The 17,512-nt window shown below is 38.9% G+C and overlaps 1 protein-coding gene across 2 annotated transcripts in view; it reads left to right on the top strand.

Annotated features, from left to right (window-relative positions):
* gpc6a (glypican 6a) overlaps positions 1 to 8,745 on the top strand; it is a 145,437-nt gene extending 136,692 nt beyond the window's left edge. For both annotated transcript variants that reach the window (XM_086181310.1, XM_086181303.1), the window contains 3 exons: positions 1,842 to 1,972; positions 3,600 to 3,775; positions 4,720 to 8,745. In XM_086181310.1, the coding sequence (XP_086037436.1) occupies positions 1,842 to 1,972; positions 3,600 to 3,775; positions 4,720 to 4,937 (525 nt within the window). In that variant the 3' untranslated portion in view covers positions 4,938 to 8,745. The remainder of the gene's footprint in view (positions 1 to 1,841; positions 1,973 to 3,599; positions 3,776 to 4,719) is intronic.
* The last annotated feature ends 8,767 nt before the right edge of the window (positions 8,746 to 17,512 follow it).

Genomic DNA, 17,512 nt, shown 5'->3' with positions numbered 1-17,512 from the left:
TGTCCTTCAGAAAATTCTACACTGATTTAGCTTTTCACTTCCAAAACAGATTCCAAACGGACAAAGCCAGATTTATCAACATTCTTCTTCCTCATCAAAATCTGCTGGGTAAATTACCCACAATACAACTCCACCAAGTTTGATGTTTTTCATTTTCAAACTTGTCATTAATAAATATCACTTGAGGATATGTATCAAATTTTACACAACTCCTTCTGGAGCAGTAAAAAGCCTGACAAAATTTTGCCACATATACAGTAAATCATGACCACAATCCAAGAAAAAAAAAGTGTTTTTGGGGCGATAACATTTTGCTAACGTTATATTTTGAATTGAATTTAATATTATATTCCTGTTCTCAGTGGCACGGTGGTGCAGTGGTCAGCACTGTCGCCTCACAGCAAGAAGGTTCTGGGTTCGAGTCCCGACTCGGGCACGGGATCTTTCTGTGTGGAGTTTGCATGTTCTCCCTGTTCCTGTGTGGGTTCTCTCTGGTACTCCAGCTTCCTCCCACAGTCCAAAGACATCAAGAGGGGACGAGGCTGATTGATACTCTAAATTGACTGTAGGTGTGACTGTGAGTGTGAATGGTTGTCTGTCTCTATGTGTTGGTCCTGTGATGGACTGGTGACCTGTCCAGGGTGAACGCTGCCTCTCACCTGAAGACCGCTGGGATAGGCTCCAGCCCCCCCGCGACCCTTAATAGGAACAAGCGGAAGAAAATGGATGGATGGATGGATGGATGGATTCCTGTTCTCTATTTCTGATATGCAATACATTTAAAAACAACACTCTGGAATGGTTCACTTGCATACGTTGTGATACAAATTTGGCCTCCCAGGACCTTTAATGCCCCTTTAAAGTCAACTAATTTTGTTTGATTTCTTGTTTATTTAATCTTCTTAAAAACAGGAGTACAAAAGGCAGGTAGCAATTTTAATTGAAGCTTTCTAACTTCTAACAAGTAAATGAGTAACTGTTCTTCTTGAAATGACTTGTAATTCCTTTAACTATTAAACTGAAAAGGATTTTACAACCTGCGGGGGAATAATTGTGCATTCAGGCTTCTGGGAAATAGGAATTTTGAGTACAACAGGCAACTTCTGCTGTGTATCTGCTGTAACAATAACATGGAAACTCAATACAAATATGATTAAATCCAAATGACAAATCTAAATAATGTGCAGAGTTGCGGACATAAAAATAAATACCTTCATACATATATCACCAGAGCTCGACGTGACTGTACATGTGTTCTCTCAGCATGATTGTTAGCAGCAACATCAAAACTACAATGCGAGGTACTTCTGTTCATGAGTCCTCATGTTTTGTTTTTTCCTGTTCACCGGTCACCCACTCAAACTTCTCACTGAGTCCAGATGGACTCAGTCGGGGATGACCACACATGCCAAATATCAAACACCCAACCCCGAGTCTGTCTTGTGTGAATCAGAGATGAGCACAATATGGAGGGACACAGACGAGAAGATACATGGAAAGAACGTGACTCCACAACTAAATGAGTTACACAGATGGAGCTACGTCTTTGTTTCATTTCACTACGAGTTTCTAGAGCACATGGACCAGTACTGTAGATGTGTATGTTTTTATTCAATTTATATGAAATCTATTTTCATATATATTATTTTGTTATAGCAAATATACTATGTCCTTTCTAAGACCTTTCCTGTCTGAGTATTTTCCTACATAAATTGTGTGCACGACAGTGTTACTATTCTGCATGACACCTCGGCAATCTATTCACTTCTCACCCTTAAGCTTTTTAAAATATTAAATTATCAGCCTGATATATTTCTGTCCTCTGTTTTGGCCTGTGGCAGGTGATTGAGATCAAAGAGAAGCTGAAGGAGTCCAAGAGGTTCTGGTCCAACCTGCCAGACGACATCTGTGCCGAGGGCAAGCTCACAGAGCCTGATGAGGACCAGTGCTGGAACAGCCACACCAAGGGCAGGTAAGGACTCTTAAAATATAACCACCGCTAAGTCAGCCAGCTGTCTGGTTATCATATTTTTGCCTGCTAGGGATTATAATAACCACACTGTGTTCCCAGATTAGCGCTCTGTCTGTAAGTATAATGGTTCAAGCTTATATGGGGAGCTCCTATAAGCGCTGAGGCTCTAATACCCAGAGGACTGAAGAGTTCCTGGCACCTCTTATCACCCGCTGCAGCGTATCAGCGAGCTGTACAGTAGATTGGACAGTGAGTTGTTTTCTCTGACAGCAAACCAGAGACACTGGCAGGGAAAATATATCACCCCATCACTGTGGCCCTCTCTGTGTAACAAAATCACAGATGGTGCAATAAAAGACATGTTAATTCTCTTGTTTGTGCCAGCACTGCTTTTCAAGCATCACTTTAAATCTGGTGGCTAAATTGATTGCCCTGAGATATTAAAAAATCATCAAGAGTCTTGTCATGTGTGAGGAGCATGTTATCAGGTCATCTGAGTCTCCTGTTACTTAAGCACAAACCAGCAATACAAATCAGATTTAACCAATGCACAACTAATAAACGCACATGCAGAACATATTCAAAAACATAAATAACAACTTAGGCAATAAATGGTGCTCTTGCTGAGCCTATTGTGTCTCATACATTATATGATGAACACAGGTTTTTTTTGATGATTTAAGTGTATTTTGGGCCTCAGACATGTTAACCTTTAACTGTAAGGAGGTGCAGCTACTCAGAAACTAGATGACAACACACAGCTCCCCATGACAACATTGAAGCCAACGTCTCACCACTTACACAAAGCTGCATTGAAATAGATAATTGAATCAAAAGCAAACCGAGGGACGTATTTAACACACACACACACACACACACACACACACACACACACACACACACACACACACACAGTAGTGAGAGAGGGGAGGCTCTTCTACCTGAGGATTATTCTTTTTAACTGTTGTCAGCTAGCTGGAATTCTATGCTCAAGTTGCCACGGTAACCTCCCGCATCCTCTCATTAGAGTATTGCTGTTAAACAAGGCAGAAGAGTGATTCAGGATTGTGGAACGTCACAGTTTCCTCTGGTACCATTAGCATATGTGCTACTTTGTTTTCTTTTTACCCGCCAGCATGTCTGGTAGGTTGAGTGAACCAAAGATAAAGAAGCCTTTATTTGTTTATTTGAAGCTCTTTGTTCAAAGCAGTGAAGACGTTGAGGAAGTCTGCAGTGTTTTGACTATTTGTCTGGATTTCCTCCGGTGTTTTGAGCTCTCTCTCTCTCTCTCTCTCTCTCTCTCTCTCTCTCTCTCTCTCTCTCTCTCTCTCATGGCTTAAAGATGTGCTGGAATGAAAAAAAAAGTCTTTTTAACTCCCCTAATCAAATTTATATGCCCAACCAAAAAAATTCCTGCAATTTCTTTGTATATTTTTTGTTTTTTTCTTTTATTTCTTCTTTTTTCTAACTACAATACATCTTAGTATTTTAAAACTAACAAGACATTAAGTTAAATCTTGAAAATATCACAAAAACAAAAAAAGGGCATGTTCAATCGAATGTTTTTATGCAGTATTAGTACATAAGGACTTAAAGCGACTAATTTTTTTTATGCTATCCTGTCCAGATATTTTCCAGAGGTGGTGAGGGAGGGTCTAACCAACCAGGTGAACAACCCAGAGGTGGATGTTGATATCACTCGGCCTGACACATTGATTCGACAGCAAATCATGGCTCTGCGTGTCATGACCAACAAGCTGAAGAATGCCTACAATGGAAATGATATCTACTTCCAGGACTCCAGTAGGTTTTTCAATTTCTCTCATGTTCCTCTGGGTGCAAGTGAAGACAAGATAATTATTGATATTTTAGGAAACTACCGAGAGAGAGAAAAGAGTCGGAAATGTGTTGGGGTTTTTCGGGGGGTTTTTTGGTCACATACACATACACACAGGAATACTACAGCAGATATACAGTATAAACTGTAATTACTTAAAATAAGTTCTCAGGTGTTGCTCATGTAACAGCTCATCATGCAGCTCCACAGACTCATCCGTGTCACACCGAGGCGAGACTGACATTATTAGGACAACATTTGTTATGGTTACATGGAGTATGATAAACAGACAGGCCTATGTTCTGCAAGATGTGCATCTCAAATTCTGCTGTGACAGAAATCATTCTTTCTTCTTGATTCTTTTGAGCTGTCAAGATAGTAGATCCTCTCTGCTGCAAATAAAATATGTCTACTGCCACAAGATTTTGAGGCTCAACTCAATTTTCGGGCTCACATATGCACTTTAGTTTGGCTTGGTTACTTTCCTTGTCCTTTCTTTAACCTCAGAAAGTCCAGAAGTCCAGAAGCAATTTAATTTGTTTGTCCCCAAGTACGCAAGGCAATTAAAACTACTATATTCTTGGTTATCGGTGCACCACATTTTGGACTGACTGAGTTTCATTCGCACCATTTTCGTTACACCAACATGTATATTGATGACACTTTTCAAGGAACCCTGTTATCTTCGTTGAATTGCAGCAATTTGCTCCACTAATCAATAGTTAACTGTTGTTCTGACCTTTTGGTCCGAAAAGCAGAAAATAAAGGAACCTTTCAAAGCTTATTAACTGTGTCGTCCAACAAAGCAGAAGGGCCTTGGTTTCTCACTTCTCCATAAACCGTCACCACAGGTAAAACCTGTCTCTTTTCATTCATGAACATTTGATTTGTGTGGTTTCGCCACCTGCAGGTGATGAAGGCAGCAGTTCTGGCAGTGGCAGCGGCTGCTCCGACGGCTGCACAACTGAGTTTGTTTTTGTTGGATCTGAAGCTCCTGTGATCGGAGCTGACAGAAGCGATGAACGTGCTGCAGCAGCAGGCAAGTCACTTTCCCATGGACCATCCCTACTGCTGGTGATGGCTGCCCTCACAGTGTCACTCTGGGCAACGCACCCTAGATGGAGATAATACACAAGTGTGGCCTGGTCACTGACTTTGTATGCGTACAGTATGTTTAACAGCACGTTATACTGCTGTTCCCTCACTGGACATGTAGAACCTTCTGGAAACCTGTTGAGATGGCTTACTGTTTTGGTAGGACTGGAAGTGAGTGCAGTGCTGCATCCTGCTCGTCCCCCAAAGAATGCTCGGTGCCGTCATTGAACCAGCTTTCACATCTTTGAACAAAACATGGTGATGTTGTCTCATTATCTAAGAGTTGGTTTTTAAAAAGTTGGTCGTGTTAAGGATTCTACAAATAAAAGGAATTGATTTTTCTTTCCCTTTGTATGACAAATTTGTGAAAAGGAAGCAACCATTTTATCCTGTTCGTCTTCTCCCTCTCAGACAAAAAGGAGAAAGTCTTACTGTGTGCATGCAAGGAAATGTTAACTGACAAAACATTGTTTTATTTTTACTTCTTTTCAAATGCAGGCTACACAGTTTTGGATTGACAGGTGCAGGATTGTACAGTGTTAGCAGTTCACCTGGTTTCCCTTCTGTTCATATCAGTGTGGCTTCAGGAAGTAACGTTCCCTCAGCCACCTTATAGCTGCACATTTGATTATCTTGAGGAAAGTGTTAATGTACTGCACTAAAGAGAACTACTTTGCACAGATTATTTTTGTTGGCTTCATGAATTTATAAAGCAACAGGAAACATCGGCCCCACATAGACAGAATAGCTATATTTTCAGCTCATTCAAGAGATTGTAATATACCTGTCAACAGTTGTGTATTTTTCTGGGAGGAACTGTAATGTAATCTTATTGGTTTAGTTAATGGCTATTTTTTTATGTATGTATTATTCCTTTACAGATTATTTGATCACTTTAAAAATTAGAAAAAAAAAAATCAATTTTTCTGGACAACAGTAAGCCATTTTACTACAATTGCCTGCTATCAATGTTCAGTTTGGGTTTTTTTTTGTTTGGATACTTAATATGCACTTAATCAACTCAGATTAAATTTTTATTTCTCAGAGGACACAACATATTGATGATATTAGGTATATGTTTTGTTTTTTACTCACATGCATTCATTATTTATGTGTGTTGATTATTCTTTAACATTGTAAATTCACTGTTTAATCATAGATATGTATGCTTTTATTTGTTGGGCCCTTTTGTCACACCTTCCAAACACATAAGTAGTAGTGCTGTCTTGCTAAACGTTTACCATGTCAATGACTGGGAAAAGAAATCAGGGTACAAACGTTGGAAGGAGGCGACTGTGTTGACATAGACTCATAAACCTTGGCCTGGTGCATACAGGCTTTGACCTCTAATGGGATACAGAGACTCTGCGGTCGAACTGATGCTTGTACTCCACCAACACCTCATGATTTCTGTGGCTTTGGGTCACAACAAATAACAACGTTGCAGGGATATTGTACAAAAATACTAAAGGGGCGAATGTTCACGCTTCCCAGAAAGCGTGCGGTCATTTTGCGGAGGGTTCTCTGGAGGATCCAAACGTTTCAATTCATAAGCACCTGAAAGAGAGTCTTGTCTCCACCGGAGCTTTCCCCACAGCGCACTGCTATAATTACCAGCTACTGTGTGCATCTCAAAGAGATTGCATGTTCCATGTAGCATAATAAAGCCAGCATGGGACCTCTGTACGCAGCATGAGGGAGTGAGGAAAACCCTTGTACTGCACCGTACCCAACCTGAAAAAATACATTGTTTTATAGCAATGACAGGGGAAATTGACATCAAGTGTCTATATATCAAATTTATATTGCAAAGACTTACAGCTCATGGAAAAGCTCTGTATGGCTTCTGAGTGAGCGTACCAAGCATCATAAGAAGCAGCTAAACCCTGTCTTCTCATTCCCTGTCAAGGCTGCAATAGAAGGTGTGTTGCAGCTTCCCCCCAAAACAACTAACAAGACTCAAAGGATCAATATGAGATCCTCCCCCAACTGTCCAGTGCAATGGGCTGCTATGAGGACAGACTAAGAAGGTCTAGTACAAGTTAAACATGACAAATCTTATTATGGAATTGTAATATTGCATTGTACACTTCCAGTTACTTCATATTAAATAGAAGTTCTGAGAAATGGGAGGAGAACACATAAAACATCTATCAGTGACCAACTCAGAGACCACTTACTTTTCACCCCAAGGTTGCGGAGCAGGATGCGAGCAAGGGCTTGTCTGACTGCATGTGATTACATCATCACTTGCGTGGTGGATGCTGGGTTACGAAACAAGATTCTTGTATATTGACCTGTGCTAATCAGGCTCAGTGACTCGACCCTGGTTGGCTAAAAAGCCTTTCTGAGATCCGCCCAATGATGCAGAGGAGACAAATCACAGTCTTCACTCAGCCATCGATTTGATTTTGATTTTTTAGCTTTAAACATTTGAAAGAACTCCTCCCTCCAGCCCATCATTGTATGTTCACAAGAGCATGGACTGGTACAAGAGGTGAATATGAACAAAAACCTCAAGTAAAACTGACTTCATTAGGGGAGCTCATGCTGCTTCAGCAGGTCAGACCAATGAGTCAGATAGGCTGCAGACATCCAGCAGTAACTATTTATAATCCTCTGAATATTGAATAAATGACTAAAGTAACACGCTATCAGGCCTGATGTCTGGCCACCCAGGAGTCCAGTCTACCGTATCGGAAGTGGTGTGATTTAAAAATCCTTGTCTGTTACGAGGAGCCATGACAGATACTGCTCGCTCTGATAATCCAATGTAAGCCTTGGTTACGCTTTCCAGAAAGGCTCTTGGTACAGAGCACTATGACATTCATAAAAAAAATAATAATAAACAAATAAAAGACATTAATGGCTCAGCTCTCTTGTTATGAATTGATGGGCAGTGTGGGATTTGGGGCAGTAACAGTTGATCTTTGTGCTTTGGTAGGTCAGCAACTGAAAATGAAATAAATTTAGCAAATACTGTAAAAAAACAAAAGAGAATATAAAGGGAGTTAGAAAGCTGTCAAGTGTTGGACAAACACAGTAAAGGCTGGCATTTTCTGAGTTTTGATCAGTACAATGTCTATTTGATCATAAGGCAGGAAGACGCTGGCACCGCTGCCACCTCATGAGGCCTCATAACTGTGTTTTAAAGCAAAGAGCTTCGTTAGCATGTGAAGGTCTGATGCTCTCATAAAGTGAGATGTGGCTGAAGCAATGAGAGTTTTAGATGAGTGAGGAAGGAAGATCTATACAGGAGGGTGAAATTAGACAAAGTTGGTCCAGTTTTTCCAAAGAGTTTGTATCGGTACAAACTTCTCGAGGGCTGTTAGCCATTTCCGACTGCCTCATGTATTTTTCTCTCTCTACTGACAGTTTATCGTCCCGTGGTCAGACAAAACGTATCACTGTCTGAGACGCTTCAGTGCTTAACTTCATTTGCCCGTGAGCCATATTTGATGTTTTTGTTGTACATTCTCTTTGGCATTAAAAAAGTGAAAGAAAAAAAAAAGACTAAATTCATGATTAGCTTGAGGTTTGTGGGGTTTTTACAGAATGTTTAGAACAAACTGTGTTATGCAAGGTCTTCTCCATTATGATGTTAATTGTTTGCTGCACTGTGGCTAAAACATGCTGTGAGTGTGGTACTGTTGTGATTTGCATAATCAGATGACCAAGGAGCACATTAAGATTTTTAGAGCTGCCAGTGCACGCTGTTTTAAGTGTTTTGGGGGAACTGAAGTTGATGGTTATACAAGCAGACATGCCTTACCATTTTTTAAAAGACTAAAATGGATTGCTCATTTGGCTTTTGTTACACATTCTTGTATACAGAAAAGGATACAAAGGTAATAATAAACATTTTATTATAAAAAAAAAAACATGACTTGGTTTTATGCTCTTTATTTCTAAATACTGTCATGTGAAAACTGTTTACCTCCAAGATGCAAATTTTTCAGAAAATAAGGACAGAATTTACTTTATGCAATAGTGAGATAATTCACTGGGCTAATTAGATGTCCGTAAGCTAAAAGTTTCTCAGTACATTCAACTTTTTTTATTACATGACAAATATCAAACTTGGAGATACTTTGTTTTCACCAATAAATCACGTTATTTATCATTTTTATGTTTGGATCATTTATACGCAATGAATGAGTGGTTTGTGTTCACGTATATATATATTTTTAAAAGTTATTTGACTTTATTTTTAGGTCTTAAACACTTTTGGACTATGTACTAATATGATATCACTCCAAGACACTGAGGTAACTGAATTTTAACACTTTGTGCTGCACTTCACTCTTCTGTGTTAAAATTCTACATTTTTATCAAATTCCTTAACAGTTGGAATGTTCTGTGTTTTAAAATTGTATTTTTCCAAAAAGATACATTTGACATTTAAGAAATTCTGAATTTCAGTATTTCTGTATGAATATTTAGTACTTCAGTACTAAGTGTTTAAGACTAAATGATTTTACCTTGTAAGTGCTGAAGGCCAGCTCACTGTGAGATTATATTAATTAAAATATCCTGAGGACACTCACCATGAATTTAATTATACATCTCAGATCTATGTGACAATTAACTTATTCGTTTTAAGAAAACGACAGAATTACAAGCACAGGTGCTCTCAGCTTCTGAAGTACGGTCATAGTAGCATTGTCCTGCAAAATGGACATGGGAAGATATTATTATTATTATTCAGAGTTTAAGGTGACTTGACACTGTTTGAACTCTGCTAAAAAATGTAACTAATTTACATAAAACCGTTAACTTTAGCTTTTTACGACGACGACGAGTCCTTGAGTTGAGTTGAGTTGAGTTGAGTTTTCTGTCATAATAAACTCAAGAGGTTTCATTTAAATTGCCTTTCACAATAACTCTCTCACCATCTCCACTTTTACACATTTATACCTTAAGAAGTGAAAAGAGGTCAAACAGTCAGCAGCCTGACTGCAGGTGTTTCTATCCCAAGACTCCATTGGCAGCTGTTACAAAGGGATGGCATCATCAGCCATCACAGACTTGAACAAATCGCAGTGGCAATCCACTCTTCTCGACTCCAAGCTTGTCACTAACGATACAAACATGAAGTGGGAGTGCACAATGGGGGTGTCATTATAATACCCCCTCAGTAGATGTCTGTTTTTGTTACAACACTTGTATCCTGGGCAGAGCTGCGAGTCTTTCAGTGTGATAGAAGGTGCAATCATTTGACTGCAAGTGAATTAAATCAACATTCACAGCTCCTCTGCCAGCTGCATCTCTTTCATTGTCCATCATGTTCTCCACCTGTGGGACCAAAGTGTCTGGAAAACAGACAAATACACAAACACAAAAGGTTCAGGTTAGATTAGATAAAACCAGTTAATTTTCTTTCAATGACGCTGAAACTCAGTCACATCAGAAGTGATCAAACCCCCAAAGTCTGTTTCTTAAAGGTATCCAACACCCTGTGCAGCAAAACCCAAGTAATGAAGCAGATGGACATTTCTGTATTTGATCTGTGTTCAGCATCAACATTTGCACCCTACAGTTAAAGCTGCATTATCTTAACACGATTTAATTGCTTTCCTCTACAAGTCTGCCAGCTTATACAACAAGCTAGGTTGCAAAGCTGTCACACAACTGAAAATGGAGCCCTATACACACAACAGTGCCCGGTACAATCGCTGTCGTGTATAAAGAAGTGGATCCAGCGTTGGAGGCGGGGCCTAGCTCATTCAATATCATGAATATTTCTCTGATGACGCTGAACAGTTAGGCTTCAGTGCAGGAAGAATGCACCAGTTGTGTTTGCTACGTGGACCACAAACAACACCTTTTTACAGCTGCTTCTTTAACAGTATAAGTTTGTAGTCATGTTTCCATACATTTTTAATGGATTTTAAGCAAATTTGTACAAATTTCATGAATTACGGCTTTCATTTAAGTGGTCTGAAGTAGTTAAAGCAGGCTACATTTTCTGTATTTCCAACAACAGAAAGTAGAAAACAGACAGAAACAAGTGGTGAGTCACCCAAGTAAAAGATTTGTCGGAGTTCATGTGAACTAGGTGTTTCCTTTTAATGGGTTAAAAATGCAAAAACCACCTCAAGAGAGTAAAAACTTGTTTTGAAAATTTTAGGTTGTTAAGTGCATTACGTTTTTTTTGTTTTTGTTTTGTTTTTCTCCACAAAATGCAAAAACGAAAACAAAAGGGCAAAACAAACATCAAAATCCCTTTACTGAAACACAGTTTAGGGACCATACATCTTTTTGGGCTGCAGTGCATTTTGAGACAGACTCCACTGTGTAAAATTCACATTCACTTCCTTTACACACTTCCTTCCACATCTCATACAAAGCCTTCATAAGTATACACACCTGTCTGCGCATACTACCATCTCCAGATGCATCAGTATAGACACATGAATGGGTTTGATTAAATTCTCTGAAAAGCAGCATCAGGATGAAACTTTAGCAGCTGGTTCTTTTCACCATGTTGCTGCAGATGTAAATGTTCAGCTTGTAGCTGCAGTGGATGCTCAATATTTGGCGGCAACAATGTAGACAATGATCAACTTAACTGGGTAGGACCTGCGTTTCGTATCAACTGATCACATATTTGCAGTTGATTTCTGTATCAAATAATAATTTGGTTTGAAATATTCATTTTTAAACATAAACTAGTTTTCTAAGTCATTATTTCTTCATTGCTTCCATACAGTTTTAAAATCTTTAGCTGTTCACCCGTTAGTGAGCAGCGTTTCCCCAATATCGGCTGACATAGGCCACAATTCATCCAAAAAATTTTATTTTATGTGTTTAACAGTTAAAAGATTGTTTAGGGAAGTTAAATCATTTCAAATAATGTTCCTATAAGGTGAAATGTTTTCTAAGTAAAGCGGTTTTAAAACCAATATTGTATGTAATATTCTTAGAACAAAGAACCTATAGCTGAGTCTGTGGTCCCGTTGGTTTTCTTGTTTTTCGGCGGTATGTTTATCCTTGTCTTGTTTAATTAGATTTCGATGAAAGACTCTGGATTTCCCAGTTCAGATTGAGCTGCTATATAAACACATTTACCTTGTCTTGCCTGTCAGTTTTTTAACTCCATCACATTCTGCGATGCAGCAGAATCCCTGGCAGGCAGAGACAAAAATCTTATTGCATTGCCACATCCATTACATCTCAGTAGCTCCCCCAAACATCAATTTATTCATTTTCACATGACAACATCAATGGGGACAACACGAAACTGCTTCACATCTAAACTAGAATTATTCATTATAATCTCTCTTTCTGTCTGTACAATTATTTATGTGCTTCAATAATGGATAAAGTAGTGTGAAAGGGCCAAACTCCAGATGAAATACAAAAAGTTAAAAAGACAGAGCTGAGCTTTTCTATGGGATCGACTTGATAATGTTGGATTGCTCCTGGCAAAGCCCCCATGACAGTAAAAAGAAATAATTCTGCTTGGCTGTAGTGCTGTTGAAATTAAGCCTGAGAACTGCAGCTGTACCATCTGATCAGCTGGCACAGTTGCAGAAAAGTTGAATGAACTCATTTGTTCGACTGTTTATTTTTGCAATCTTAGGATTTGAATAACTTTCTCACAACTAAGCAGTTAAGAATGCCACCATTGAGATGTGTATATTCTGTTTCAGCTAATAGCTGCTAAAGCATAAAGGTCCTAATATTGATCTATGAGATGCCTCTCTGCATTTTTCTCAACACAATCAAGCTGCTGAACAACAACGGTTTGGGAGGCAGCTCCCTGCTAATGGGAGCAAGCTAGCATGGCTCAGCTTCTTCAGCTAAAGTTACATCTGAGACAAAAGGGGGGAACAGCCTGAACTACGGACATTGTTATCATGAAATAACAAGCTGCTGATATTTAAGCAGCACAACCGCTGATTGGCTGCTTCAGAAGTGGTCGGTGCTTTAGATTTAATCACTTATTTGCTCAAATATCCATCAAATAAAGTAAATAAGCACACAGAAGAAATCGGGAGATGATGCTGTTGAACTCACAAATGTATAAACAAAGCCTCTTGACTCGCAACTTTGGAAGACTGATATGATTTTTGCTTTCAAAGCAAAATTGTCAAGTCCAAACACATGATGTGTTTGTGTTCCAAATAATTACTGTAAGATTAACTGGGTTTTTTTTACTTTTTATTTTACAATTGTACTGAAAACACACAAATAATAACTTCATGTGTATTTACAGTAGCAAGATTTTGAAACAAACTTGGAGGTGAAGCAGAATGTGAATGTTGATGTAAATGTGAGGCAGGAAAGTTTCCTTTTGAATGCAAATTTTCTCAGGATTGCAGATGCACAAAGGGATTATGGACTTTGGTCCACAGTTTTAGTTTTAATTTTAGTGTAGTTTGATTTCAGTAATGAGCTTCCTTACGTGGAATTTCAAAACAAAGGTCCTGCATGTACTTGTTGACCTTTGGAACTTATTCCTAATGACTTTCTTGGCAAATTTAGATGACCAATCAGCAAGGGAATGCAGAAAATTTGCCCTGCATTTTGAGTCCAAGCACCATTTTGTAGTAATGTACAGTTAACAACTCAAACTTGAGTCTTTCCTTTGTTTGCACCTGTATTTGTTGGTAAAATGGGACATTCATGTTTCGAGACAGGCTGCAGTAATAAGTCACATAAAAGAAACGGAAGAAAGGGTTCATTTCTGCACAATACATAGGAAGCCAGAGGTCAACCAGCTTGTCCTTGGATGAAGACTGACAGCAGGCAAAAACAGCAGACAAGGATTGCCGCTTAAATGTTTCCAGGCAATAAAATATGTTAATTGTATTCATAATTGTATTCATTCATAATATAAAGTTGTACTCATTTTTAAAGATATCTTTATTATGTCTGGAGAATTACAACATGACAGAGGGAATAATCAAGAAGGGTGTGTGAGAGCTCGAGTTTTGTCTTCATGACAGGCACAAGCAGTGGTTATATACATACAGTAGCATTACAAGAACTTCCTCATCAAACACCACAGGAACCGATGAGAACAAATGCCTTTTAATTGTCCTTCACAAGTCATGGAACTGAATGTTGCTTCTGAAAGTAGGGTGCTGACTGTAAATATGAAGGTCTGAGGACATTGTTAATGGATTCTCTGATGACACATTTCATCTTGGCACTGATTGTAATTGCTTTTTACATGACAAGTAATAGTGTGAGGGCTTTAGAGACCTTGAAGAAAAAAAAAAAATCCCCTGAAAATAGAGACCGATGAAATTAAACCTTGGTTTTCAATTTACACTCCCACATGAGTTAAGCAATTAAATGGATTTAACCTCGTACTGTGTAATAAGACATAAATAAGTTTCAAAGTGAGTCCCAAGTATCATATTTTCTGTCTGAATAAAGTTTATTCTTCTTTATGTTCTACTTTGCATTTTCTCCTACTAAACTATAAAAAAAAAACCCAGCACAGAGCACATCAGCTTGGGTTCTGGTTGCTGTGATATTGATGTGACCTTGGTCAGCAGCGTTTATTTGACATTGAATTTAACTTAAAATAAACACAAACTATGTGTTGTATGTCTCTGCCACTCCAGTTGCTGTTAACAGTCATGTTTTTCCAGACACATAATATACAGTCATGCAGACTTTGAAAAAGAAAACAGAACGAGCTGCCTCATGGGTGTTGGGGGGGCTGGGTCACTGTTTAGTGTGTGTTTTTACTGTTTTTAGTGCTGCTAATGGCTAAGGCATAATAGGGTCTTCGCCTGAAGTACCTTCAGGCTCAGGCCCTAATTATTTAAAGGACATTGAATATGGCCAGAAAAGTTTTTTTTTTTTTATTTTCTGAATATTTTGTCACAATAAATTAGACCTCTGATCTTTCAGCAATGAAATATCAACACTTCTATTAAACACCAGAAATGTGATTTGTGCTGTCACCTTGATCTTTGACCTTTGACCACCCATGTGTTCTCACTTCATCCTTAAGTCTGATCATACTGTGTGTGCCAAAATTTAAGGACATTTCGTCACAGCATTCCTGAGATTTTGCTTTCAAGTGAGGTGACAGTGACGTTGACCTATGACCATAAAAATCTTACATCCTTCAGTCCCAGTGGACCTTTGTGCAAAATTAAAGTATCTCAAGTCATTCCTGAGATAGTGCACTGATGATGGAGGCATTAAATAAAAGTGTCTTTTTAAAACACTACATTTCTTTGTAGTTTTGCCAAAATGAAAAATAATCCTGTGTTATTTTCATCTGAATCCCAAGAGTAAAAGTGTACTCTTGTCAAGGTTTTAAGCCTTTTACAATCAAATTATTCATGCGAAGACGCTTTTTTTGTACTCTTTGGTGCTTTAGAGGCTTTAAAACAAATTCTCCCGCTATATTCCTCTCCCTGTCTCACTCTACTGCCTCTCTCTCTCTCTGGATTTAGGATAAAGACTGAATTACACAGCAGAACAGTCCTCGATAGCGGAGACAGAGATTACCCTCCCTGATCTTTCTACAGACAAAAAAATAGTTCAGTGCAAAACCCTTCCTGAGGGCCTCACCAACTCCATACTGACAGACTGCACATTAGCATGCATCAGAGGAGAGAAAAAAACACGGATTTATCCCTTTTGACCCACCACTTGACAGAGGAAGCAACTGAACCCATGCAGCGGATGTTCGGGCTGTCACAACACCATCAGTGCCATGGAGAAGAAAAAAAAAAACAGCAACAAGGGCTGCGCATATTGCCATGTCAAAAGCATTTGCTTTCTGTTCCAACAGGTACAGCGTGATCCCTCTTTTTCAACTGACAAGAGAAAAATACAAAGCCTTAGCCAACAAATGCAGCCCAGATTTGTTGGCTCTGAATGCTCCACTGGTGTTCAGCCTTTAGTTGGATATGTTCCTGGATGGAGTAGTAGTGTGAAAATCCCAGACCTTTAGAAGTGATTGTTAGCAAAGTTTAACGAGCTGATGAGACACACAAGTACCATAATGAGCAATGAATGCCAGGTAGACAGACAGGAAAAACACCCACAGTTCCATATGCTAATATAAAACCGTCAGTTTAGGGTGAAGAGGGAGAACTGTGAGGAGGCAGGATACAAGAAACTGAAGTTCTTTATTGATCTAAATAAAACTAAAACAAAGCAGGTTAAGAAGAAAAAAAAGCAAGTATGGATGCAAAATGGGACGATGCAAGAAACATCAAGAGCTGATGCAGACATCCAAACTAAAATCAGCTCAACTAATGACACAACAAGAAACAGGTAATAGAACAGGAGGGTGACAAAGAGACTCAAGGAACAGGGCTGTGACTGAGGAAGACTAAAGCACTGACAAGACAAAGAAGATGCATGAAACAAAGATAGAATTATTAACCAAGTGAGGACACAAGAGGGGAAATGATTTCAAAATAAAACAGGAAGTGACAAGACACCCACGCAGGCACAAGGAGAACATGAAAACTCCACACAGAGAGATCCTGTGCTGGAGCCGGGATTCAAACACAGAACCTTCTTGCGGCGACAGTGCTGACCACGGTAGCACCGTGCCGCCCACACACTACACACACACTAAGTAAAATAAAGAAACACCACCAAGATCAGAACTAAAACAGGAAATAGTCAATAACACAAACTAAGGAGTTCAAAACTAAATGTTCATAAATAATATTACTACATATTCACGTGGTCAGGAGGGGACTGTAACATCATCATAGTGGTGAAATGCTTCAACCTCAGTCCAAAGCTCTTTAAAGCTCTGTTTTTATTTGCAGCTAAGTCCTACATTTCTTACAGGCCATATTTGGTTCAGTGCTTGCTTTATAAATTGTATTTTGTCGAGTAAATGGGTTCATTCAAGACTTGTGAAACTGGTAACTTTAACTATATACTGTTCATAATATCTTCCACATGTACAGTCTTGAACAAAACAAAATCATCTGCTCTTAAATGTGTGAAAGTTTCCAGTCATGTTTTAAATCATCTCAAATCACTCTTGTCATGCTTGTACAAAAAGTCTGTGCAGTATTCAAAAATCCCTATATTCATAAGTCAGTTTTATGAGAACTCCGTGCTCATTTGTGCCTTTAAAATAATCACAATATCAATGCTTGAAGCTAAAAATACCACATCCTCTCTATCCTCTCACATCAGTTTGATCATTTTTGGTGTTGAATGCAGTGGCAAAGTCATGTCGAACGTGCCATCCTAAATCCTGATCTACTGAGAGTCTCATTCACATAAGCTGCTGCTTCACTGCCTAATTAAGAAGCATGAATAATGTATCCGTTCGTGTCATAAATGGAACTGGCAGTACGCGAGGATGTGTCAGACCTCACTCAGGAACTGATGTTAAACGGGACACCCACCTTGCACTCGAGAAGTATGGGGAAAAAAATGGATGCTGATTTTAGGGGATGGGGGTTTGGGTGGGATGGTAGGTAGTGCAGGAATATAATAGAGGAGATTTAGGCATGACTTATGTGATCAGGAAATTTAAAATGTGGAAGCATAAGCTTGGCTTGTCGAGCAAATGGGTCAGTGGCCATGGGGATGGTGTGGTACAGTGGCAGCCATGTATGTGAGCTGTGATAAGTAGGTCAGTAAATAAAATGGAA

Source organism: Aulostomus chinensis, chromosome 2 (genome assembly GCF_037954235.1).
Source record: "Aulostomus chinensis isolate RoL2024-O1b breed Wild chromosome 2, RoL_Achi_v1.0, whole genome shotgun sequence".
NCBI classification, from domain to species: Eukaryota; Metazoa; Chordata; class Actinopteri; order Syngnathiformes; family Aulostomidae; genus Aulostomus; species Aulostomus chinensis.
Note: the sequence above shows the minus strand (reverse complement) of the source record. Positions and strands in the feature narration are given on the sequence as shown.